At 41.5% G+C, this 27953-nt stretch overlaps 2 protein-coding genes and 1 pseudogene across 2 annotated transcripts in view; all 3 read left to right on the top strand.

The window, feature by feature from the left end:
- Positions 1-27953, top strand: part of ATG14 (autophagy related 14) — a 457705-nt gene that overhangs the window by 382029 nt on the left and 47723 nt on the right. The gene's annotated exons all lie outside the window — the stretch shown is intronic.
- TBPL2 (TATA-box binding protein like 2) lies at positions 1284-26753 on the top strand. The gene is made up of 7 exons (XM_050798266.1): positions 1284-1504; positions 4676-5136; positions 6120-6207; positions 8072-8163; positions 12805-12972; positions 16652-16746; positions 26509-26753. The coding sequence occupies exons 1-7, from the start codon at positions 1355-1357 to the stop codon at positions 26583-26585; spliced, it is 1131 nt and encodes a 376-aa protein (XP_050654223.1). The 5' UTR covers positions 1284-1354; the 3' UTR covers positions 26586-26753.
- On the top strand, positions 26908-27398 carry LOC126959141 (60S ribosomal protein L21-like; annotated as a pseudogene).

Below are 27953 nucleotides of genomic sequence, written 5' to 3' on the forward strand. Positions count from 1 at the left end.
AGGCACGAGAATCACTGGAACCTGGGAGGCGGAGGTTGCAGTGAGCCAAGATCTCACCGCTGTACTCCAGCCTGAGTGACAGAGCAGACTCTGTCTCAAAAAAAGAAAAGAAAAGAAAAGAAAAAAGGTATCAATTATGTTTATAAAATCGTCTACATAGTACACAGTTAAGCTCTTATGAAAACTCAGGCACTGAAAATTAAAACAATGATTTCAGGAAAGAAACCCTCTCTGAATGTTTTGCGTTATTTTTGTGAGATTTCCTCAACCCTAACTGTGCAGCAACACACTGTTTTGTATGTGGCTTTAGACAGAACGCTCAGTGACTGGAGAAAAATCACGTGGGATTTGATGGTGAGAAGTACTGATAATGTAAAAATACTACATATGACTAGGTAAGGCGACTCACATTCCACTCACTCTGCTCAAGAGAAAAAAAAGATCCCTGGTGGAATGTGGTGGCTCATGCCTGTAATCCCAGCATTTTGGGAGTCTGAGGCAGGAGGATGGCTTGAGACCAAGAGTTCAGGACCAGCCTAGGTAACATACCGACACCTTGTTGCTACTAAAAATAAAAATTATAAAAATAAAATTAGCCAGGCGTGGTGGCGCTTGCCTGTAATTCCAACTGCTAGGGAGGCTAAGGTGGGAGCTTGAGTCCAGGAGGTCAAGGCTGCAGTGAGCTATGGTCACCTGTCACTGCACTCCAGCCTTGGCAACAGAGTGGAAACCCAGTATTTAAATTTTTAAAAAAATGGCTGGGTGCAGTGGCTCACGCTTGTAATCCCAGCACTTTGGGAGGCCGAGGCGGGTGGATCACCTGAGGTCAGGAGTTCGAGACCAGCCTGACCAACAAGGTGAAACCCCGTCTCTACTAAAAATACAAAAATTAGCCGGGGGGCGGGTGGTGCACTCCTGTAATCACAGCTACTTGGGAGGCTGAGGCAGAATAGCTTGAACCCGGGAGGCGGAGGTTGCAGTAAGCCAAAATGGCACTGGCAAAAGAGTCGGATTCCATCTCAAAAAAAAAAAAAATCCCTTTTTTCCTCACTAACTTTCCATGCACTTGCACGGAGAATTTCTCTCCTGGAAGAAAAGACCACATTGCAGGTATCGAAGGAAATCAAATCTGCAGACCCAGGCGCTTCCCAGCTGCAGGCGGAGTAGGGTGACTGCTCTCAGGTGAGGCGCCCCTCTCCGGCCCACCCCTAGCCCATCTCCGCTTCCCAGCGCCCATGGGCCGGTAGCTAAGTTCCGCATCCCGCTCCAGGAACCATCGCCCAACGTTTCTCTCGCGCCCTCTGCAGGAGCCTGGGCCGAGGGCCGCCCCGCCTCGCTGCCCCCAGGCTCATAAATGGCCTCTGCGCCCCGGCCCGAGCGGGATCTGAGGCTGCTCGCTGGGTGCTTACCCCCTTACCCGCCCCCACCCCCAACAGTGGGATTACTGTCCATGGAGCAGCAGGAAACCTACCTGGAGCTCTACCTGGACCAGTGCGCCGCTCAGGTAAGGCTGCCGGCCACTGTGCCAGAGTCAGGACCCAAGTCCCGCCCGGTCCTGTGTGCCAAGGGCTTTCCTTCGTTCCTCTAAAAACTCATAGCGACCCTAAGAGGCGGGCTTGGTTTCCCACGTCTTTCCGTGGAAGGTTAGAAGCTTCGAAAAGTGAAATAATTTGACCAAGGTTGCCAAACAGAGCTCGAACTTCATCTAGCGCGAATCCAGAACCGTTCACCAGATTACACGGGCTATCCCGGGTTGTTTTGGTTTTTGATTGATTGATTGATTGATTTTTTCTGAGATGGAGTCTCGCCCAGGCTGGAGTGCAGTGGCGCTATCTCAGCTCCCCAGACTGGCTTGAACTCTTGACCTCAAGTCATCCTCCCACCTTGGCCTCCCGAAGTGCTGGGATTTCAGGGGTGAGCCACCGCTCCTGGCCCCACGCCCGGTTCTAAAGGACACGCACAGAGAGCGCGTCGTGCTAGTTGTAGCGACTGCAGGTTCCCAAGGGTTTCTGCTTTGACAGGGGAAACAGAGATCCCTTGTACCCTGCAGCACGGATGCCAGTACTAGGCCTCCCTCGAGAATTCAAGTCTCTGGTGGAGTTGGTGGTAGCAGGGTTTGCCAAATATCAACTAGAAACACCTGTGGCTTCTTTTAATTACTCTTAAGACTTTTAAAAATCTTTAGCATCGGGCAGGGTGAGGTGGCTCACGCCTGTAATCCCAGCACTTTGGGAGGCTGAGGCACGTGGATAATTTGAGGTCAGGAGTTCAAGACCAGCCTGGCCAACGTGGCGAAACCTCGCCTCTACTAAAAATACAAAAATTAGCTGGGCGTGGTGGCAGGAGCCTGTAGTCCCAGCTACTCGGGAGGCTGAGGCAGGAGAATTGCTTGCATCCAGGAGGCAGAGGTTGCAGTGAGCCGAGATGGCGCCACTGCACTCCAGCCTAGGTGACAGTGAGACTCCGTCTCAAAAAAAAAAAAAAACCAAAAAGCAAGAGAGCAATTTTTTTTTCTTTGCTGGGAGAATTTTTTGTAAAGACAGTGGTCAGCACTGAGGTAGAAATGCTGACTTTCCCTAGAATTTAACACAGCAAAGAGCCCAGGCAGGAAAGGTTCTGAGAAAGATAAGTGGATACAGTTTAACAAAAAATGACTAAAGATCCTGAGGCCAAGGATGCAGTGAACATGCTACACAGACATGTTCTGAGGCGTGTCCCTACAGGCAGACCCTACAGGGAGCCCGTCAAGTGTCCATTACTGTAAAACATCCCCCTTCAACTCCCCGCCATTGCCTTACATTCTTGTGTACATTTAGCTTTGTTCCCTAATAAGATGCCTTGATGGGGAAGGGGAAGGGAGACACTGTTGCAGCTTTGGTGCTTTAGCGTAAATTGCCCTAGGAGACCCTTTCCATCCGGGACAGGTGAGGCCAAGGAAACCCTGCAGTGGAATCGGGGCCCATTGTCCCCACCTCACTTAAGGCCACTCTGTGGGTTAAGGGTGGGGAAAGATGAGAGCCTATCATGTATTCAAAATGAAACAGAGGTAAAAAAGTCTTATTTCAAGAGACTAGCTTGATTTTTTTTCTTCTAAGGGCTTTCTTCAAACAATTAGTCACCCCTGCCACCTGCTGGACTTGTAACAGAACACTCCAATAGGCTCTAGTCAGATGTACATTAGCGGAGGTAGCATTGAAACGGAGAAGATGCAACACAGTGCGTTCCTGACCCTTTAGTGGTCAGAAAAGAAATAAGATCTTTTTGAGTTTCTCTTGCAAGCAGTGCTCAAAATCTGGACTTCAGGCCTTTAACTTGGGTGAAGCAGGTGGTATGCATTTATAAAGGTAATCGATATTTTTCCCGTAATAAAGTCCATGAATTTTACATTAGTTGTTTTCCTCAGGTGCACACGTCATTCTCTCCGTTGCCGGATAATGGTAGTTGAGCAGCCTTCCCTGGACTGAAAATACATTGATTTACACTATTCTTACCATTTAAGTTTCAATAACTTTTTTCCTAGTGTAAATTCTTGTAACTAGAACATTACAAGAATTCTTATTACACCTTTGCCTCAGAAGGAATAACCATGGGTCTTTAGTGAATCTTGATTAGCATTCAACTATATCTTAAACTTCATTTATTTAAATTCAAAACTCAAAATTATTTCAAAGTTAAGTCAACTAAAGTTTATAATTAACTTAAATAGTACAGTATATCTGTTCTCCTCAAAGTATACAACAATTTAGAGCCGGGCGCGGTGGCTCACGCCTGTAATCCCAGCACTTTGGGAGGCCGAGACGGGCGGATCACGAGGTCAGGAGATCGAGACCATCCTGGCTAACACAGTGAAACCCCGTCTCTACTAAAAAATACAAAAAACTAGCCGGGCGAGGTGGCGGGCGCCTGTAGTCCCAGCTACTCGGGAGGCTGAGGCAGGAGAATGGCGTGAACCCGGGAGGCGGAGCTTGCAGTGAGCTGAGATCCGGCCACCGCACTCCAGCCTGGGTGACAGAGCGAGACTCCGTCTCAAAAAAAAAAAAAAAAAAAAAAAAAAAAACAATTTAGAGCATGGTTGCTAAACTGCCTCTATTGCAAAATTGGACTTAGAGAATGGCAACTTATTAGAGATCTAACCAGAGTAGCAAAGATAGTCTATGAAGAATGCTTTTTCTGCATTTTAAAATATTCTTTCCTGTTTCCATTAAGTGTGCTGTAACCGTAATAGAATCTTTTTTTAGTTGGAGTCTTGCTGTTATCCAGACTGGAGTGCAGGGGCATGATCTCGACTTACTGCAACCTCTGCCTCCCGGGTTCAAGAGATTCTCATGCCTCAGCCTCCCCAGTAGCTGGGATTACAGGTGTACACTACCACGCTCTGCTAATTTTTGCATTTTTAGTAGAGACGTGGGCCAGTCTAGTCTCAAAACTCCTAGCCTCCAGCCATCCTCCTGCCTCGGCCTTCCAAAGTGCAGGGATTATAGGCATGAGCTACCACACCTGGCCTGTAATAGAATCTTAACGGCATTTTCTAGAAAGAAGCAGTACACGAATACAAGCAATCTTGAACTGCCTCTAACACTGAATACATTGCCTGCCTGCCAAAGTGACATCCCTTTTGTGTAACATGCTGTTCTGTCTGTTGTGTTTTTGTCTGTCTGTTTTGGGAACTGCCTAGGATGACCTTGCCCCACCCAGGTCTCCCCTGTTCAACCCAGTTGTACCTTACGGTATGTACATATTGAATGCATCCAATCCGGATACTGCGTTTAATTCGAACCCTGAAGTCAAAGAAACATCAGGTGATTTCTCATCTGTGGATCTTAGCTTCCTACCAGATGAAGTTACCCAAGAAAATAAAGACCAACCTGTCATTAGCAGCAGACATGAAACTGAAGAAAATTCTGAAAGCCAAAGTCCACAAAGTAGGTTGCCATCACCAAGCGAACAGGACATTGGGCTGGGCTTAAACAGCAGTAGTTTGTCAAATTCCCATTCACAGCTGCACCCTGGTGATACTGACTCAGTCCAGCCCTCTCCTGAGAAACCAAACTCCGACTCCTTGTCTCTGGCACCCATAACTCCCATGACACCAATGACCCCTGTTTCAGAATGTTGTGGAATTGTACCTCAACTACAGTAAGTTTTTATTTTTGTTTTAATTGAGCAGATTGGGTACACATTTTATATTCCTGAATGTGATGACAACTAATTTCAGGATAATAATGTAGGGAAGAGAATTTCAGATTTCATAATTCTTTGTTTTATCAGTTCTAAATGGATTGTTGCTTTAGACAGTTTGATTATCTTTAAGGCGAAGCACTAATTCTTGATCTTCTATGGTGGGTGGAGGGGACTTAAAGATTAATAGACTCATTCTTTTTTTTTTTTTTTTTTTTTTTTTTTTTTTTTTTTTTTTTTTTTTTGAGACGGAGTCTCACTCTGTCCCCCTTGCTGGAGTGCAGTGGCCGGATCTCAGCTCACTGCAAGCTCCGCCTCCCGGGTTCAGGCCATTCTCCTGCCTCAGCCTCCCGAGTAGCTGGGACTACAGGCGCCCGCCACCTCGCCCGGCTAGTTTTTTTGTATTTTTTAGTAGAGACGGGGTTTCACTGTGTTAGCCAGGATGGTCTCGATCTCCTGACCTCGTGATCCACCCGTCTCGGCCTCCCAAAGTGCTGGGATTACAGGCTTGAGCCACCGCGCCCGGCCAATAGACTCATTCTTGAAGGATTGTATTGTTTATACTAAAGCACTGAAGTTGCTGATAATTGTGGGTAGGGTTGGATAAACACCAAGGATATAAAGACGTAAAATTTAGTTTGATTTGCAAATTGATTCAGAATTAAAATTTCTATTTTGAGGCATTGTTTTGAAAAAAGATCTAAAACTTAATTTTAGCAGCTAGTCATGAAATTTTAGGAAAGGCTCTTTTAGCACTTCACTTTGGGATTTTACACTTTACTAGGAATCGTGTTGTCATGTATTTCACATTTGGAATAATTCTCCCCCTAGGAAATTGCTAAGGTATAACCTAAGAAATGAGAAAATAAGTTGTTTTGCATTTTTTTTTTTTTTTACTCTTTATATCTGATATAATTTTCTAAACTAACTTATTTCTTCAGGAATATAGTTTCCACTGTAAACCTGGCCTGTAAGTTGGATCTGAAGAAAATAGCTTTGCACGCAAAAAATGCAGAATATAACCCAAAGGTAAGATTTCTCAGTATTCCTTTCAATAATTAGCTTCTCTTTAGATTTACTTTTCTTAATATGATCATGATATTGACTAATTCCTCTGTTTTTTCTTAAAAAAATTGTTACTGAAAAAGCTTTTGGCAACTCAAGGTTAATATCTCACTCTGTTTTGAGTTATAAAAAATAGTCTCATTCTTTATGCTGAATAAAGCAGTAATTGAGCAGTAATTTTCCACCTGACTATTGGGATGCTAACTTTCTTATATTCCATCATATTTCTGGAAATAATTTTTGCTAAATGTTGTCTCAGCTACCTGACACTTATTTATCTTTCCATTTACAATTCCTCTTATTTGAGCAGGCTAAATGGATTCTTGCCCCTATTGCAAAATTGGACTTAGAGAGTGGCAACTTATTAGAGATATAACCAGAGTAGCAAAGATAGTCTATGTATAAAGTTCAAGCTCCTATTTACTAATGTAAGATTCAGGGATTTTTTTTTCCCCCCTCCTCAAAGTTTAATAAAATCTGTTCTTTCTTGTATCCTGCAAAGGCCAGGCATCCTGTTTTCAATGGCTTGTTTACCTAGGGTAATTGGATTTGTCCATCCTGTCAACTTTTAACGATTTGCCAGGCTCTGTACTTAGGAATACAAAGACAAGTAAGACCTGCTTCCTACTGGCAAAAAGTTTACTGGCTTAGGTGGTGGAGGATTTACGAAATTAGATGAAAAAAAAGGTCACATTCGTAGGAACCCAGAGACCTTGCAGGCATCAACTATTTATGTATTATTTGTTTTCGCTGTTGTGGTAGTATTGTTGCTGACATATGAATTTAAATGTTACCTGCACATTACCCGAACACGATCAAGCTTTCCTTTTGATATTTCATACAGCTGACAATGGTGAGGACAGACACAAAGATGAGCTAAGATCCTCACAGCTGCAGCTGTGATCACATTATTGAGCAATCAGCATTTTAGGCAACTTTTATTTTCCACCATCCTCAGCACACCCCTCATTTTGGATGAGTGGTAGGGGTAGGAATAGGCGGGACTGGGGATGAAGTGTATAGGATCTCTCTGAACTTGTGCTGGACACCCAAAGAAATTCTGACTTGGCCCTTAAGCTAGTACCCACCCCACTTCCCTTCCTAGCTTAATTGGGGAGAGGAGTTGGGGTGAAGAGACTGTGTAGGAGCAGGCCATTTGATGACATGTCAATGTGGCAGGCCAGAGGTTCCCTATCTTAATGTGTGTCAGCCTCACCTCCAGGGCTTGCTGATGCTACTGGTCTTGGATGACACTTTGAGAACTATAAGAGGCAAGAACTTGACATCAACTTTCTGTCATTCATCTTTAGCATGGCTGTCATATAGACTCTTCTGCATTTGGGTTGCTTTTCTGTACATTGTAAAGTCTTGGTGAGCCTTTAACATACTTCTTATTTTTTTCCCAAAGATTCTTCAAAAGAAAAGAAGTGTATCAAAGTAAAAAGTAGGGAATCTGATCGGTTTGGGTTTTGAATCTTAACTTTACCATTTCCTGTGTAACATCGGAGGTTAAATAGCTCCTTGTTTTCCCTGAGCACTAAATGAGAGTGATAATGAACACAGGTTCATCCTATCATGAGGATAAACAGGAACTGAAGCATAACAGGCATTCAAATTTAACAGTTACTGATATTATTTTTACCTGTTAATAAGTACATTTTAGAATCATCATTATTTTTGTTAACCTTAATGTAGGGAGAAAAGACCCAGACATTTAGTTTTCCCATCCAATCTGTTTCTTTGAGATTTTCGTATGCAGCTCAGCTTTTCAATTGGGATAATGTTATCTCCTAGCAGAGGCTAATTCTCTTTTGGTTTCTGGGTATAGAGGTTTGCTGCTGTCATAATGAGGATCCGAGAGCCCAGGACAACAGCCCTTATATTTAGCTCTGGGAAGATGGTTTGCACGGGAGCCAAAAGGTAAGAGGAATCATCCCTCCACCCTTTCCAGAGAAACAGTTTTTAGTATGTGAAACAAGGAAGCATAGAATTAATGTGCTAAAGCACATAGTAGGAGCAAAATGCCCTTCTTTGCTGAAGACTTTATTCAATGAAATACCTCATTTTGGGTTAAAAACAGTCTTATAATACTGACTTGGGCCAGGCATGGTGGCTCACATCTGTAATCCCAGCACTTTGGGAGGCCTAAGCAGGAGGATTGCTTGAGCCCAGGAGTTTGAGACCAGCCTAGGCAACATAGTGAGACTCCATCTCTGTTTAAGAAAAGAAAGAAAGCTAAAAAATAGCTGGATGTGGTGGTACATGCCTGGAGTCCTAGCTTCTTGGGAAGCTGAGGTGGGAGGATCACTTGAACCCAGGAGTTTGAGGCCGCAATGAGCTATAATCATATCACTGCACTCCAGTCTGAGTTACAGAGCAAGACCCTGTCTCTATTAAAAATAATAATAATAAAATACTGATATAGCCCCATTTTACAGTTTCCCCTATTAAACCGAGGGGACTTAACTGTTACCACTTGTTTCTAAGGTAATTTTTTTAAAGTTACAGTAATGATAAAGTGTGTTATAAGCCTAGGCAAGTAGTTACTGTGGATTTTCCTCACTGCAGATAAATGGATAGAACTTTGTAAAGGAGCTAAATTAGACATTCCTTGACCATTAGCTTGCATTAGCTCAGGAGGCATCCCTTAAAAATCTCATCTCTCCTGGATCTCACCCAGAGGAAGCTCTGCGTTGATGGGTATTCTTTCACCATGACTCTGTAGTGGGAGAGCCTGTTCTCCCCTGTAGGTGTTAAAAGATGAGAAACAAACTGTCCTCCTGAAAGGTTGTGCCAATTTCTAGCTCTAGAAATGTACTAAGTGTTCATTTTATCCTATGAACACTGGGTGTCGATATTCTTTTCATATTTGCTAAATTGATTGGCAAAAAGTTATGTTGTTTTACATTTCTTTGATTTACTAGTGAGATTAAATAACTTTTTAGAAGCACAGAAATTGCTGTTTGCTCAATTATCTATGGAGAGATTTATCTTTTGTTTTTGTGTTTAACTATTTTCACCACTTTATACTGCAAATATTTTTTCTTAGATTACTGTTTATGGTGTTTTATGGTGGGTTTTTTTGTTTGTTTGCTTGTTTGTTTGTTTTTCTGAGACAGGGTCTCAATCTGTTGTCCAGGATGGAGTGCAGTGGCATGATCTGGGCTCACTGCAACCTCCACCACCCAGGTTGAAGCCATCCTTCCAGCTTGGCCTCTCCAGAAGCTGGGACCACAGGCATGCACCACCAGGCCTGGCTAATTTATTTTTAGAGATGGAGGTTTCACCATATTGCCCAGGCTGGTCTCGAATTCCTGGGCTCAAGTATCCCAAAGTGCTGGGATTATAGGCGACATGAGCTACTACATCTGGCCTATGGTGGGTTTTTTTTAAAAAAAAAACACACAAATTTTGAAGGGTATACTCATTTTATCCCATTTTTTTCTTTGTTTTCTACATTTGGCTTTGCCCTTAAGGCATTTGTGTACAATATTATACAAATATTGACTTTCATATATCTTTCTGGTCTTTTTCAGGTCCTGCTTTGTGATAGGAAAAGGATAGCTGGTATTTTGATTCACCTAGAGCTTTCTCTAGATGGAAATGTTCTATATCTGCACTGTTTAATGCAGTGATGTAGCCACTAGTCATGTGTGGCTATTGAGTGCTTGAAATACAGCTAATATAACTGAGGGACTGAATTTAATTTATATTAATTGGACAGAGCAGATCTAGAATTTTATTTCAACGTAAGATAACTATTTTTCCCAAATGATCATTCGGTACTCAGATACATTTACTGAAGAATCCATTGTTGCCACATTTCCCCCTACCTGTTTTTACATATTAAGTTCTTCACATGTGTCTGAGTACATTTCTGGACTTTCTCTTATGTTGATCCCAGGAATCCCCATTTTAAAGTGATTATTGGACAGTTGTGCAAGATGTCTGTAACAATGTTCATTTCAGCATTAAAACAGGGAAAACCTAATTAATAATAGGCTTTCAATTTGAAGTCATGAAGTAAAATTATATTAGCCATATACGCACACATACTGAGCTGAAAGGATGGTCACATTGTATTAAGTTGGATTGCAGAGGGAGAAGTAAGAAACTAAATGGTGTTTGTTATCCAACTTTCATTGTAAAATATGCTCATGTTACACATATTACACACATTCATGGGTGTCTTTTCTCATCTGAATTTATTTGGTTCCTAAAATCTGATTGTGAAAGTTTGGATAATGAGTTCAGATAATAAGAGATACTTGTTATCCAAATACATTTGATTTTCAAGTTTTGGATAGTGAGTTGTGAGAATTTGGTTAATAAGAGGTGCCAGTATTATCTCCACATTTTATCCAAACCTATTCTCTTTAGTTGTAATAGCAAGAGTAGGAGAGATACCTGTGTTTGCATAGGAAAAGTACAGAAGATCAAATTTAGGTAGTTAACACTGCTATGGGTGAGATTTTAAGATTTTTAAACTACTTTCTAATGTTTGTACAATGAACATGTATGCAGACTTTCAACTATTAGTGGTTTCAATAGAAACTTCTGTGTCCTTAGAATATCACAGCTGATATCCCAAGAAACTACAGGACAATGCAAACTTGAAATTTGAACTTATTTACATTATGGGAAATGTAATAGATCAGTTAGGCAAAATGTAGTTCAAAATGGAAACAGTTTATTTCACTGCTAACCTGGGGACATGGCCTTGCTAAGGACATTTCAGGAGTGAGAAGTGGACGAAGAGAGCCAAGGGCAGTGCTGTGCAGCAGTAGTCAATCTAGTGACTAGATACCAGATCAACAGAGGGCCATGTGCAGTGGCTCACACCTGTAACCTCAGTACTTTGGGAGGCTGAGGTGGGAAGGGTCACTTGAGCCCTGGAGTTTGAGCCCAGCCTGAGCAAGACAGCAAGACCCTGTCTCTATAAAAAGTTAGGCAGGTGTGGTGGTGCATGCCCCTGCAGGCTACTTACGAGGCTGAGGCAGGAGGATCACTTGAGCCCAGAAGTTCAAGACTGCAGTGAGCTATGATCGTGCCACTGCACTGCAGCCTGGGTAACAGAGCAAAAACCCAGTCTCTTTAAAAAAAAAAAAAAAAAAAAAAAAAAAAAAAAAAAAAAAAAGGTGGGTGAGGAGAATCAACATTATCAACATTAAATGAGGTGACACATATATGAAGTGATGAATACCCAAGAGGGGGCAGTGTTGGTGAAGGATCTGGATAAGAGAATCAAACGCTTGCTTTGGTCCAGGCAAACAAGTTCAAACTGGCTTTTCTTTCAGGTGTTTCTGATTTACGGCCTAAAAATAGGGCCAAACCCATGGGGGTGGAATTCACCTGATTCACCCACCAGGTGTTGCTACCTAGTTTTGTTTTGTAACAGTTGAAAAATACCTAAGGAGAAATGAAGCCTCACCTCTGAGGACCCCACAGGCTCTGCTATGAATTTAGGGGTGCAGCAGGACAGACATTTAAAGGACACAGCCACAGAGTAGGACAAATTCCTGTCTTTCTTGTGTTGAGTATGAATTGAATTGAAGATTGGGCGAGAAAGCCAAGCAAAACAAGGCGGGTTTTGAGGTATTTTCATGTGGTTGTTTTGGACAATGTGTCCAGTAAAGACTCAAGAACTGATATCTTGTCTGTGCCACTCAATCAGCACATATCTTACCTCCTTATATGGGATTTTTTTTTCTTTGGTATGCACGTGTCCTTATTTTTCTTGTTGTTCCCTTTTTTTTTTTTTTTTTTTTTTGTTTGAGAGGGAGTTTCACTCTTGTTGCCCAGGCAGGAGTGCAATGGTGCGATCTCAGCTCACTACAACCTCTGCCTCACAAGTTCACGTGATTCTCCTGCCTCAGCCTCCTGAGTAGCTGGGATTACAGGTGCCTGCCACCACGTCCAGCTAATTTTTTTGTATTTTTAGTAGAGACAGGGTTTCATCATGTTGGCCAGGCTGGTCTCAAACTCCTGACCTCAGGTGATCCGCCCACCTCGGCCTCCCAAAGTATTGAGATTACAGGCGTGAGCCACTGCGCCCAGCCATTGTTCTCTTCTAAATGGGACACACTTTGAGGCTGGATAAATGGTTCCCAAACTGTAGTGAGCAGCACAGTTACCTAGAGGGCTTGTTAAAAGACGGATTGCTGGGCCCCACCCCCAGAGTTTCTGCATGTCTGAGGTGGGACCTGAGACTTTGCATTTCTAACACGTTGGTGAAGCTGCTGGTCTGGGGACACACTTTGCGAATCCTTGGAATAGTTTTAGCAAATAGCACCCAAGTAAAAGTAAAAGTACCTCATATATGAAAGGTGACAAATTGAAGACAAAAATTTGATTGTGTTCAATAGCTGTACAACTGTACAAGATCTTTTATAAGGTGCTAGGGACCAAAGTATGGGAAGTAAGTCCTCCTCACAAAGCCTACAGCTTCATAGTATACGTTGAAAGATGAACATGGTACAAACGGTAACAACCCAATACAACACCAGTAGTTTAGAGGATGTAGTGATTAAGACATCTTTAAACATATTTGCCCCTCCCCAGTGAAGAGCAGTCTCGACTTGCAGCGAGAAAATATGCTCGTGTGGTGCAGAAGCTTGGGTTCCCTGCCAGATTCCTCGATTTTAAAATTCAGAACATGGTTGGAAGCTGTGATGTGAGATTTCCCATCAGGCTGGAAGGTTTGGTGTTAACCCATCAGCAGTTCAGTAGGTATGATGGTTATATAGCTTGAACTTTGAATTTACCAAGATATTTAAGTTACATTATGGGCTGCTTATATAATGTATCTTTTAGAGAAACTGTGATTAAAAAAAAAAAAAAAAGGCGGGGGGCACAATAGTGAAAAGATTAAGATGCTATGTATGCCTGAGTCCTCATAGGTTACCACATGTGCCTAGTCTTTTGAAATCATGGTTCTTAAACTTAAATTTAAGTTTAAATTGCTTAGCAATCACTTAGCTTATTAAAGCACACATCTCTGACTGGGCTTCTTCATAAGAGATTTTGCTAGAATTTGTGCTTCTAAAAAGCTCAAAGGTGATGCCAGTGCTGCTGGTCAGAGGCCCACATGTTGTGATCCACTGATCTACAGATTATAAGCACACACGTAGAAAATAAGCACACATGTAGCTTGGCAATGGCACTGGCAAGATAAGGCATGTGAAAAGGACTAGGGCAGTAGGAAGGGGCTGACAGCTGGTGAGGGGAGAATGGATTGGAGAGAAGATGAAAAAAGAATGGCGGTAGCACAGTCTATGAAAGCAATCCTAACTAGCTTTCCCCTATTTGAGTGTGTGTGTGTAGCTGCAGCCCCCATCACAACATTGTCTGTAGTATATTCCTCTCCCTAGAGAATATCTCTAGCCTTCCTGACTTCAAACTTCCCGTCTCAACAGCTAGTGCTCCTCCCCTGCCCCCAGCTGTTTTGGTGGCTCTCCCATCCAGCCCAGGCCCTCAGAGAGCAAGGACGGAGGGTAACTCATCGACACCAAATCCCTCGACTGACCAAGATATACACCTGGGCTAGGGCACTTGACCTCGGTTAGAATCACAGATGCTCTTAAATTCTCTTGGCCAAGCTGGAACTGAACTTCTTTCATTCCAACATCTTACCCTCTCGGCCATCGAATGTGACTATCCTGTTAGCAGAGTAGATAGGGGCCGGGCGCAGTGGCTCAAGCCTGTAATCCCAGCACTTGGGGAGGCCGAGACAGGCGGATCACGAGGTCAGAAGATCGAGACCATCCTGACTAACATGGTGAAACCCCGTCTCTACTAAAAAAAGACAAAAAACGAGCCGGGCGCGGTGGCCGGCGCCTGTAGTCCCAGCTACTCGGGAGGCTGAGGCAGGAGAATGGCGTAAACCCGGGAGGCGGAGCTTGCAGTGAGCCGAGATCGCGCCACTGCACTCCAGCCTGGGCGACAGAGTGAGACTCCGTCTCAAAAAAAAGAACAAAAAAACACCTCTTAGCAGGTTTGAATTTTTAACATGAGGCCTCCCTAATTGTCTGTAGCTCTGTGGGGAACCATGGCACATAATCAGTTGTAATTATCAGGCCAAATTTGCCATGTGTTAAACCCCTAAGGTCATTCAGTTCCACAGGTTCTGCAAATTTGTATGTCAATATTTAATAATACAAGTATCTCCTTTTGTTACCGGGCACTTTCTCTGGCAGTCTTTCTATGTCATAATCATTTCCACAGTTGTCAATGAGAATTTTTCCTTTTTTTTTTTTTTTTTTGAGATGGAGTTTCGCTCTTTTGCCCAGGCTGGAGTGAAGTGGCATGATTTCAGCACACTGCAACCTCCACCCCACCGGGGTTCAAATGATTCTCCTACCTCAGCCTCCGGAGTAGCTGGTATTATAGGTGCCCACCACCACATTCGGCTAATTTTTGTATTTTTAGTAGAGATGAGGTTTTATCATGTTGGCCAGGCTGGTCGCGAACTCCTGACCTCAGGCAATCCACCCACCTTGACTTCCCAAAGTGCTAAGATTACAGGCGTGAGCACCGCACCCAGCCCCCTCTTTAATTTTCATTTCAAAGGTATCCTGATGATAAATACTTGCTATATGAATAAGATCTAGGTGACTACCATGTAGCAGATGCTAGGATGATAATGGCAAGCAATATAGCTATAGTCCCTTGCCCACATAGAGATCACTGTCTAAAAGAAAAGAAAAGATGGACAAGTAAATGATGAATAAGATGTAGGTGACTACCAAGTAGCAGATGCTAGGGTGATAATGGCAAGCGATATAGCTATAGTCCCTTGCCCACATAGAGATCACTGTCTAAAAGAAAAGATGGACAAGTCAATGACAGTAATGAAACATGATGACTGTGAAAGTAAGGCCCTTTGGGGACTATGAGACTATAAAGCAGGGTCTTTAATGTAATCGGGGGTGGGTAGAGATCAAGGAAGGCCTTCTTGGGGAAGTAACATTTAAAGTGAGACTTGAAGGATGGGTCAAAGTTGGGTTGGCCAAGAAATTGGCAGGTGTTCAATATTCTGAATCTTTGTGAAATGTTCTTCATCCCTAACTAAAACCACTCTCTTTCTCTGCCTCAGCCTTCTTTTGGAATGAGGCAGAGAATAAATAAAATGAAGTATGTTCCTAATTGGGAGCTCATTATACTAGTAATCTTAAAACCATGGTTCTAAAAGCCAAACGCAGTTCAATATCATTTACATAGCAAAATTTTTGTTTTTTCTAAGTCTTAAAATTCAGCTGGAAGAGCAAATGGAAATCTTCCTTTTGTGTCTGCAGCCTTCATTTTCTTGGCCTGGATCTCATAGTCCTGGAGGGGTTTTCAGGGCTCCCTCTAGTATCACGGTCTCCCCCATGTCGGGAAGTGGTTAGTGGGAGAAAGTCTTGACGGGCTCCCTGCAGTAAGACAGAGTGATGTTCCAGGAAGACAGTTCCACCCACAGTGACCTCCTATACTTGAGATGGGCAAGCCTCACTTCAAGATGGCCTTTCTGGAGCCAGTAAGAGATTCCACATCTGCTGTTGTTTTGGGGTTTGTTCATTGCTGAACTGAATGGAGCTTTTCCATGCAGTCTGGATTCACCCTTTAAGTGCAAAGATGCTAGTGTTCCATTGCTTGGATGTCTTTTGTTCTTATATTTCTTGTTCATTGGCCACTGCTTTGAGAATAGTTTTATTCACCTCCTCTCACCCTCCTGACTTATTTTTGGTAGGTTCCTCGAGCTTTTCTAGGAATCTGCCCTCCTCTCCAGGCTGGAGTGTGGAGAAGCAGCTCTTAAGTGCTATCATCCTTTGCTCCACGGAGAAGCCAGCTTACATTTACTAGTAAATATGAGTTACTATTTATGGCAACAAATCCTGAATTTTAAAAACTTGGGATAATTGGATTTTCTTTATTTATATAGCACCTCTTCAAATACAAAGAGCAGTAGCCTAGAAATATTTTTAGGTTCTATCTGCTGAAATGTTAACTTCAGCAGTTTATAAAAGCATACAAAATGTGTTTATGACTGGAGAATTTGGAAATCCAGAAAAACATGATTATGCATTCTTATCAACGGACTTTTTTGAAAAGATAGAGGATGTTTAACCAACAAGATCTTAAATACACTAATTCAGATGCCCTAAGTTACCTTGATTTTTAATAACCATCCAGGATGGCTTGCACTTGAAAAAAGTGTTATGACCAAAAATTAATTATGTTCCTAACTTCCATAAGATATTACCTAGGACACTCAAGACTCTTTTCATCAAGATAGTTAAAAGGTTTTTGATAAAATAGTTAACTTATTTACAACTGCTTTAATATGCACTTTAATATACTGGGCCTCACATGTTATGGAAAAGGAGCTGAATCGTGCTATTTTTAACATTTTCCTTTTACATCTTAACAGTTACGAGCCTGAACTGTTTCCTGGTCTTATTTATAGAATGGTAAAACCACGAATTGTGTTGCTTATCTTTGTATCTGGAAAAGTTGTGTTGACAGGTAAGTACCAAGATTATTTTCTGACTCATAAAATGTAATTGCTATGCATGTGCTTTGCTTATTCTTTTAAATACCTTTGTTCACCATGGCAAAGTAATTCTTGTTAATACAGAATACCTGGAATGAAAAATAAGAAAGGAATAACATAGGTCCCAATACAGAAAACAATAATTTTTTCATGTTTTTATGTCATTTTATAAGTATTTCATCTTTACATCCTGAGTTTAAAAAAAAAATTATCCGTGATAACATATATGGCTTAAGCTTACTGTTACAAACTCTTCATAAAGGCTTTTAATGGCCACACAAGGTCCTAACACAGGGGTCAACAAACTCTTTTCTGGAATGGGCCAAATACTAAATATTTTAGGCTTTGTAGGCCACAGGGTCTGTCACAATTACTGAGCACTGCCATTGTAGTGTGAAAGCAGCTCTGAATGTTACATTATATAAAGGAATGGGCTCTGAATTGTGAATTTCATATCACTTAATTTGTGTGTGTCATGCAACATTTTTTCCCCCAACTGCTGAAAAAGATAATAAACCATTCGTAGCTCATAGGCTAACAAAATCAGGCAGCAGGATGGCTGTAGCCAGCAGACCTACCTTTCCTGAACCCGTTCTAACATGTTGTTGAATCAAATGTACTGTCCCATTGTTAGCTAGGTAAATGTTCCTTCTTTGTTTGGTACTTATGAAGGGCAGATATTTGGCTGTTTTTACCTGTAGACAATTATGTTATTAGTGTGGACACTCAGAAATGGGACTTTCATTTAAGGCTATGTCCATTTTGTTCTTAGAACAAATCGCCCAATTGTTTTAAAGGGATATACGACATAGTTCTGTATCACATGGTCTTACATGCAATGTATCTAAATATCTTTTACCAAATACTCAGCAGCATTCCAAACAAAATGGTACCAAAGAAAACTTTAACTGTATACGTCAAGATTATCTCACTGCTTTAACCCCACTGGTAATCAGAGACAGAAATCGACCACTTTTCAACATATCCAATAAATAGCATTTTTTCTCTTGTAAATAATATGTACATAACTTATCCTTTGGTCTACTTAGTTTGTATTCATATTCTCAGGATTTATGAGTTTACTATAATACTATTAAAGATAAATTACTCTTTGCTATATTTGTTACTTTTCCAGTTGGCTTATTTTTAATAATTTTTACATAAACAGCACTTTTTAAAACTACTTGAGGGAATGGTTGAGACTCCTTTCTATGTCATTCTACAGAATGCTATATATATATATAGCAACCTATATATATGTTTTCATTTTTGAGACAGAGTCTCACTCTGTTGCCTAGGCTGGACTACAGTGGCGTGATCTTGACTCACTGCAACCTCCACCTCCTGGGTTCAAGCGATTCTCCTGCCTTAGCCTCCCGAGTAGCTGAGACTACAGGCCTGTGCCACCATGCCCGGCTAATGTTTTGTATTTTTAGTAGAGATGGGATTTTGCCATGTTGGCCAAGCTGGTCTCGAACTGTTGGCCCCAAGTGATCTGCCTGCCTCGGCCTCCCAAAGTGCTGGGACTACAGGTATAAGCCACTGCACCCAGCCCACAGAAAGTTGCTAGTTTGTCTAGTTTTGTCTTTTTATACATTTTACTCTCCTCTACCATAATGAATGTCAAGTTTATGTGGCCTGAGCCAAACTGATCTCCATGCCCCAGTCCCAAATAGCTAGCCAACCAACTTAACACTACATATTCTTCTCATTAATTTTGGATGACTCCTTTTGACCTTTATTTTACATATGCGGTTGTTCTTCGGCTCTGCCTTTGCTCTAGGATTATCCCATTATAATCCCATTGCCTTGATCTTATTGTAGCTTTAATACTCATGGTATGTCTAATAGGGCCAATTTCCCCTCATTACTTTAATTTTTTTATTTCTTAGCTTCTCTTAAATATATATTCCTCCAAATTAGAATTTTATAAAATCTTGCCTCATCTAAAAAAATTGAGACTTTTATATTACCTGAATTCAGAAAAGTTGATTAAGTCATAACTCAGCATCCAGCAGAATGACATGTCTATTTTAAGTGTAACTCTGAGTTTTGTAGTTGCTTTTCTCTAAGAAATAATTAATGTGTCTTCAAAGAGGGGAAAGTTGCTGGGTATAGTGGCTCATGCCTGTAATCCCAGCACTTTGGGAAGTTGAGGCAAGCAGATCACATGAGGCCAGGAATTCACGCCAGCCTCGCCAACATCATGAAACCCCATCTCTACTAAAAATACAAAAATTAGCTGGGCATGGCGGCAGGCACCTGTGACCCCAGCTACTTGGGAGGCTGAGGCAGGAGAATCACTTGAACCCGGGAGGCAGAGGTTGCAGTAAGCCAAGATCGCACCACTGCACTCCAGCCTGGGTGACAGAGCAAGACTTCATCTAAAAAAAAAAAAAAAAAAAAAAAAAAAAAAAAAAAAAAAAAAAAAAAAAAATTAATTAATTAAAAATTAAAAATAAAGTGGGGAAAGCTTGTTTGGAATCCAAGAGCCTTTTGAATGCAGCAAAACTACAATTCCTCAGATGCCACTAATTTAGAGTCTGGCGTAATTAAGACCCTCTAGTGACTGACATAAAGTTTACCTCTATATGTCCTAGAGGAAGTGAGAAAAGCCTGCCAATAAAATTGAATAGTATAGATATCAGAGGCAAATACATACCCCACTTAAGGAAACACACTTTCAAGTCCTTTGGAAGGAAACTTTCATAAATGCCATGTATCATTACAAATAAATCTTATTAAAAGTGAAAATTGCCAAGTACAGGCAAAGTTCCTATTATAGATTTCTTTAAATGCTCTTAATTCACATCAGATTTCCCACTTACCCCAAATCTCTTTTAAAAAGCTTTCATGGACACATTTGCCAGAAGTTTCCAATCACAGAAGTAAAGGATTGTTACTAAATACTAAAGACTATTGGCCGGGCGCGGTGGCTCACGCCTGTAATCCCAGCACTTTGGGAGGCCGAGGCGGGCGGATCACAAGGTCAGGAGATCGAGACCACGGTGAAACCCCGTCTCTACTAAAAATACAAAAAATTAGCCGGGCGCGGTGGCGGGCGCCTGTAGTCCCAGCTACTCAGGAGGCTGAGGCAGGAGAATGGCGTAAACCCAGGAGGCGGAGCTTGCAGTGAGCCGAGATTGCGCCACTGCACTCCAGCCTGGGCAACAGAGCGAGACTCCGTCTCAAAAAAAAAAAAAAAAAAAAAAAAAAAGACTATACAGTACACTTCCCTTAAAATTTCTAAGTATACAGAATAGGAAAATTTAAATTTCTTCATTCTTGCAAGATGTGGATCATGACTCTTCTGGAGGAGGGGATTAAATATATTAACTGAAATCCAAATTCTGCTTATATTGTGAAGTAAAAGTTAATTCATGATTTACTACTGAAATGATAAATAATTATCTGTTGGTGTTTTACCTGTTTATGCTATACCATCTTAAACTATTTTGCCAAAGCTGCATGGTTTAGGTGATTTTTGCCTCAACCTTAGAGACAAATGTTCCTTATTCCTTAATCCTGTGTCTCTAGACTCTTTTCACCTGCAAATGGATTAAAAACTTAAGGGCCTGGCTAGGCGCCATGCTCACGCCTGTAATCCCAGCACTTTGGGAGGCTGAGTTCGAGACCAGCCTGGCCAACATGGCGAGACTCTGTCTCTAATAAAAATACAAAAATTAGCCAGGCATTGTGGCGCATGCCTGTAATTCCAGCTACTCAGGAGGCTGAGGCAGGAGAATCGTTTGACCCTGGGAGGTGGAGGTTGCACTCTAGCCTGGGTGACAGAGCAAGAGTTTGTCTCCAAAAAAAAAAAAAAAATCTTAACACCTTAAGGGCCTAATCTCAGAGAAACACCTCAGGAAAGGGACCAAAGTGGTCTCCTTTCAGACTTCTCCCTAAACTGAAGTTTGAGGAGGCTCATGTGTGGCCTAGTGCAGCATGGCACAACTGGGTACTCTATAGAGGTGTTCTGAAAGCAGTAGCTCAGTAATGGTAAATAACTTGCCTAGAAAATGGTAATGTGTTGCAATTACAAATGAACTTTGAGTCTGACTGTAGAAAATAATTCCAGCTCTTGCCTAGCTAGGAACTGTAGAATGCCAATGCCCATAGTACAGATGGGTGGCAATTTGAAACCCTTGTATCATGCCATTTGCAGGCCTTTGAAAATAATTTATCCGTATAAAATGGTCTTATTCCCCTGAGTTGCCAAAGCTACAGCCACCATGTTCAAGGTTACTTCTGAAAGTCCTAATTATCGTCAAGTAAGCTGAAAACAAAGAGGCCCTGCTGTCCTACTGTCATGGTCCTGAACAGAAAGCAACAGGACCTGGGCCCAGCTTACACTGTTCTCCTGGATCTGTGTTCGTTTTCTGTGGCTGGTGTGACATTTAGGACCCATGTTTTTTTCTCAAACCACAGTAAAATTAATAGCATAGCTAGGTTCTGCTGGAATAATGTACAACAAACAGCAAATATGTCAACTTCCACTTCTAAGATCAGGCATAATCATCAGAGCTAACATATTGGGCACTCATATGACAGACACTGCTACATAAGGACTTTCACGTGGGGTCTAGTTAACTGTGAGTTGTACTTTATACCTCAGTTTCCTCACCTGTAAAATGGAAAGGCCTAGTACACTTAACAGTGTCAAGCAGCTGTGTGTGCCACAGGGCAACAGGCATATGAGCAGCCTGGCTCCAGAGCCCACTGGGCTCACCCTGTCCCACAGCAATTTACAAGTCTACAATAACACCTGTGTGGTCTCTTGGGCAACTTCTTAATTCTCCTTGTCAGCTGAAAGAATGATTAAGATTCTCTTAGCAGCGAGGGTCAGCAGGTGTGGTGGCTAAAAGGATGGCCTGGAGAGTTGTCCAGTTTTAATCATGATCTGCCATTTATTGACTGTATGGCCTTGGTGAGTTTAAGTTCTCCAACTTGGTTTCCATACATGCAAAATGCAGGTGACCACAGAATCTATCTCCTAAGCATTGTAAGGAAGCAGAAAACCAGTGCCTGGCACTGTCGAGCTATCATCTTAGTGAAAACCCACTCTCCTGGTTTTTTCTCTATCATTGACAAAGACTGGAATTTTGCTGTGATGCCTTGCCCTGATGATAGGAATATGAAGACAAAGAGGCTTCAGGAAAATGCTTATTTACTTATTTTCCTCTAGCAAAAAGAACTAAGTTGGGCCATTGTTGCTGAGGGTCACCCTCAATCAGCTCAACATCCGTGCTTCTCGGAAATGAGTAGATCAGAGGGCAGCAGAAAAATGCCAAGACTTATTAGTGAGTGGGCCAGAGACACGACAGGATGTCCCTGCCAATTGTTAACAGTAACCCCCAACTAATAGCAAGTTGGTATATGTCATAAAATGAATAACTTGAGCAGTGCAATGCTATTTTTACAAACCTGTAAGACTTTGACTTATATACACACGGATGTGGCATAACTTGGGAAAATAAGATGTGCAGTTATGACTTGATGTAAGAACAGAACTGGAAAATCCACATAGTATTGGAGGTTGACATTTGGAGCTGACTAAGGGGTAGGGATGAACTTACAAACCTTATCGACAAATTACAGATATTTAATAAATTTTGGGTGCCTACCAAGTACTTGTAATGTGCTGGGGGCTGAGGACAAAGGTGAATCTAACATACTCCCCATCTGGCAGGAATCCAGCCCTTCTGAAGGAGACAGACATAAAGAAACTACATGTTGCTGGCTTATCAGAATGAAATGATAAGCCATGTGTACTTGGACTAGCCTTGCCAGTCCCTAATCCAGAAGTATATTCCTCTAGGGCAATAAAATGGCTTAGATTTTATAAAATGCCCCTTTCTACAAACCTTAGCTCACACACTCTTTATCACAACTCTATAAGAAGGTTTATTGTCCTTATTTTACAAGAAAACTGAAAGTGTTTAAGTACTTTATTTTCCTGTTATTTTAAAGCTAGTTAGTGGTAGAGCTGGCACTTAAGCCCATATTGTTTGATCTCAAAGCCAATCCTTTCTCTAGTGCACCAGGCCACACAATTTTCACCTTACTCACCAAGGTTAGGAATGGTATTTATTCCCCAGTCATTACAGCCCAAAGAAAAGGAATGGTACGTTTTGCTTAAAAAGCAAGGGTCATATCCCAGCACTTTGGGAGGCCAAGGTAGGCAGATCACTTGAGTCCAAGAGTTTGAGACCAACCTGGGCAACATAGCGAGACCCTGTCTCTACTAAAAATACAAAAAATTAGCCAGGCATGGTGGTGCGTGCCTGTAATCCCAGCTACTTGGGAGGCTGAGGCAGGAGAATCACTTGAACCCAAACCCAGGAGGCAGAGGTTGCAGTGAGCTGAGATGGCGCCACAGCACTCCAGCTGGGGTGACCCAGTGAGACTCTTTTTTTTTTTTTTTTTTTTTAAAGGCAAGGGTCATCTAATTGGAGCCTGGTACTACAAATTGGGGGTTTCAATTATTGATTGATTATTAATAGGACTATGGAGGCAATTTAGGTTCCCTTAAACTTTTGATGACAATATTTTAGTGAGGAAATGTTTGATTAAATTGACCAAATTCCCTCATTGTAACAACTGGTTACAAATACTGGCAATGTTGATTTGTTGACTTTTGGTGTAAAGGAAGGAACACTGGATACGCGAGCTCTTTTCCCACAGCTGCTGCTGTATGGTTCAGGTGACATCTGTTTCTTATGCCTCTATGAAATGAAGAAATTGTACTAATTTCCCTAAAGTCCTCTTATGTCTAAAATCATTTCTCTATGATGATCCCTCAAATGTCCATTTCCTCTTGGGAAAGGGTGCTCCCGAGGGGCCTCCAGATGGTATACTCCTTGTGCTTGAAGGCAATACTCTTAGTTATGATTTTTGGTCTGCAGTCTGATGCTCTACCCCTGAGCTATACCACCTCCTAGTTATGATTTTTTAGTATAAAAGTGTTATGGAAAAAAAGTGAAGTTCATGGCTATCCCAAAATACTGGACCTGGACACTGTTCCTCAATTAAATGTGAAAGAAGAACCTTGGTTTTGGGGATTCTGGGAGAGGGGCATGTGTGTGTTTGCGGTACCTATTATGCTTCACTGTCTGCTAACAAGGTTGTTCAAGATGAATGTAGCTAGAAGCCCAAGAAGTCCATCAAACCAGAGGCAGAGGTTCTTGCTTCTTCACCAACTCACTGTTTAGTTTCTAAAGAGACTGGTTTTGTAGAAACCAAAATTTTAGTGCTGGAACTAAAAATCTGCTGAAACTTGTGACTTTTTCTACCCCAAAGGTCCAGTTGCTCTTATGTGTGTCGGTAACTCACTCTCTTCCCCACCCGAAATCTTTGAAGGTGAAGACCTACAGATAGTAAACTTTTTGGCAATGAATAAATAACTTACCTTTTCTTCTCTTTATTTTTTCTCTTTTTATTTTTTCCTTTTTTATTTTTATAGAGACAGGGTCTCCCTATGTTACCCGGGCTGGTCTCAAACTCCTGGGCTCAAGGGATCCTCCCACTTTGGCCTCCCAAAGTGCTGGGATTACAGGTGTAAGCCACCATGCCTGCCCTTACTTTTTTTTTTTTTTTTTTTTTTTTTGAGACGGGAGTCTCGCTCTATTGCCCAGCAGTGGCCGGATCTCGGCTCACTGCAAGCTCCGCCTCCCGGGTTTATGCCATTCTCCTGCCTCAGCCTCCCGAGTAGCTGGGACTACAGGCGGCCCGCCACCTCGCCCAGCTAGTTTTTTTGTATTTTTTAGTAGAGACGGAGTTTCACCGTGTTAGCCAGGATGGTCTCGATCTCCTGACCTCGTGATCCGCCTGTCTCGGCCTTCCAAAGTGCTGGGATTACAGGCGTGAGCCACCGCGCCCGGCCTGCCTGCCCTTACTTCTAAAAAAATTAAGCTTATAAGGACTTCATCCCTGATTATTTAATCTTTAAGGTGAATGCACATAACAAATCTAACCATTTTAAAGCAAACAGTTCAGTGGCATTTAGTAGCTGGTTGTGTATTGTGAATATATGACCAGCTCTACCTAGTTCTAAAACATTTCCATTGCTCCAAAATAAAACCTGATATCATTAAACCATTCCCCTCGTTCCCCTCTCCCTGGATATTTCTTATACATAGAATCTTATGTGTCTTTTTGTGTCTGGCTTTTCACTTAGATGAGCCTAAGAAACATTCTGTATGTTGTAGCATGTGTACTTCATTTCTTTTTATGGCTGAGTAATATTCTATTGTATATATACACTATACATTTTTGTTTCATTTTGAGACAGAGTCTGGCTTTGTCACCCAGGCTGGAGTGTAATGGCATGAGCTCTGCTCACTGCAACCCCTGCCTCCCAAGTTCAAGCAATTCTCCTGCCTCAGCCTCCCAAATAGCTAGGATTACAGACGCCTGCCACCACGCCTAATTTTCTTTTGTATTTTTAGTAGAGACAGGGTTTCGCCATCTTGGTCAGGCTGGTCTTGAACTCCTGACCTCAGGTGATCCACCTGCCTGGGCCTCCCAAAGATATGGGATTACAGGTGTGCGCCACCACGCCCCACCTACACTATAAATTGTTATCCATCCATTGATGGGCATTTAAGCTGTTTCCACCTTTTGACAATTGTGAATGGTGCTGCAATGAAAGTGCATATTTTTTTGAGTACCTGTTTTCAATTTGGGGAGTATTTACCAAGGCATGAAATTGTTGGGTCATGTAGTAATTATTTGACTTAAAGAATCACTGAACTATTTTCCACAGTAGCTGATCCATTTCATGCTCCTATCAGCAATGTACTTTATAGTTCTTAAGAGTCTTTATCAACTAAAGCTATTTTCCCTTTCTCTTCATGCTAACAGTTGTTAGTCCTTTCATTATCCTCCTTTCTTCCTTCCTTGCCTCCAGCCCACAAAATATCAGATTAGCTGATTAGTGTCCTGATTAGCTGAAGCTCCATATAAACATAAGTAGTATCAGTCCACGACCCTTAGCACAACGTGCCTGCATAATTTGGAAGGTGGAGGTAGTGGTGGTGGTTAGTTGGTGGTGGTGAGAGATGAGTAGGGACTGACTAATATTTCTCAAGAGTGGAGACTGTCTGATTCATGTTTTTATCCCTGTAATTCCTAGAGCAGTTATGATTTACAATTTCTTGAAACCCAAGACTTTACAAGTGACAGTAGTACAATTTTCCCCTCTAATCCTTCCCATGCACTAAAATTTAAAACCCTTTTAAACTTAAAATTTAAAACCCTTTTAAACTTAAAATTTAAAACTTTTTTAAATTTAAAACTAAAATGTAAAACAAATTTAAAGCTCATTTGTCTCAATCTGTTAGTCAATATTAGGGAATCAAGATGTTAACTAGAGAGGAGGTGGGTCAAAGGAAGTCCCTTTTGCTGGTAGCTAAGTGCCCGCAGGTGCTGATGAAATTACTCTGAGGCCATATTCATGGCACACGTAGAGATAACATTCCACATTTCACACTGAGCACTGTGTGAGCAAAGATGACAGCCACAGAGAAGTTCTAGAAAACTCTGCTCTAAGGTTTGTGTCTTGTGGAAATATGGCTGTAGTTGCCAAATTATTTACCTGAAATAAATGCCATTTCTCAGGTACAGCTAAAGAGATGTCATATTAAAAGTAATTGGAGACAATACAATGAAATTTTAGTGTTTAAATTTTGGTATTTTTTATATTAAAAATTATGTAAACCTGGATTTCTTTATAGGTGCCAAAGAACGTTCTGAGATCTATGAAGCATTTGAAAACATCTATCCTATTCTAAAAGGTTTTAAAAAAGCCTGAGCATATCATTCAACATCTCACATTATTCTGGTCTGAATATGTCCATAAGCCCAGCACAGAAACAGCTGGATTATTCTACCTTTAATTGTAGATGTTCCAAGTACATTACTTATTAAAGGGTGATTCTGTGTAAGTAAACCTGTCTAAGAAACGAAGAAAAATTTGTATTCAAAATGACTCCTGTGTTATTTTAAAAACTGAGCAAGTAAACATTTCAAAATTTGAGAGATTTAGGGTCTCACTAGAATGATATTGTAGCATCATTAAGACTCAACGCGTTTCCTTTTAGCCGGAAGGGCCATCTTCCAGTAATTTGCCATAAATAACGAACACAAAGGGAAAGAGGTGAGGCACCTGATACATGTTCTCTAGGCCTTTTAGAAAATATGAAATTGTTCCTTTGGCCACATACACGCGAATCTACGAAAAAGGTGATAATGTAGACATCAAGGGAATGGGTGCTTTCCAAGAAAGGAGTGCCTCGCAAATGTTACCACAGCAAAGCTGGAAGAGTCTACAGTGTTACCCAGCATGCTGTTGGCATTGTTGTAAACAAGGGCAAGATTTTTGCCAAGAGAATGAATGTGTCTACTGAGCATACGAAGCACTCTAAGAGCCAAGTAAGTTTCCTGAAATGCGTGAAGGTAAATGATCGGAAAAAGACGTCAAAGGGAGAGGTGTGGGGAGAGGTGTCTGAGTTCAACTGAAGTGCCAGCCTGCTCCACCCAGAGAAGAACTTTGTGAGAACCAATGGAGAGGAGCCTGGGCTGCTGGAACCTATTCCCTATGAGTTCATGGCGTAATAGGTGTCAAAAAAAATTCTGAACTGTACAAATGTTTCTCTTCATTGAGAAGTGTGGCGCCCCTCTCCCTTGAAATATTTAAACTACATTTTGTATCCAAAAACCTCAGTACTCCGCTGTTAAGTAATACATTAATACGCGTTCTCTGAAAATACATAGCCATATATAGGAGTTTCAAATAACTGCATAAGCTAAATACTGTGATATCATCTACCAGGATAGGAATTAATGTGTATTTTTTGCCTTTTAAAATATTGAACAGTTGATCCTGATCATTAGGTACTAAGCACTGTGAAGGATCCTGTCTGAATACAAATTAAACATAAGCCTGAGACCTTAAAAATAATCCTTTCGTTTGAAATGATCAGAGAGAAAGACTTCTCACTTAAAAATAAATCTTAAGTTTTCAGGAACCATTCAAGTTTAGTGTAAACTCCATTCTGAAAATTAGAGAATTTTTGCTTTTGCTTGATTTTGTAATCCTACGTGATTTGTATTTAAAAAGACTGGGTAAGATTAAGAAGACGGAGGGGCAAAGGGCTCAGATTCAAGACCGAATTAGCTT

The sequence above is a fragment of the Macaca thibetana genome, chromosome 7 (assembly GCF_024542745.1).
Source record: "Macaca thibetana thibetana isolate TM-01 chromosome 7, ASM2454274v1, whole genome shotgun sequence".
NCBI lineage: Eukaryota > Metazoa > Chordata > Mammalia > Primates > Cercopithecidae > Macaca > Macaca thibetana.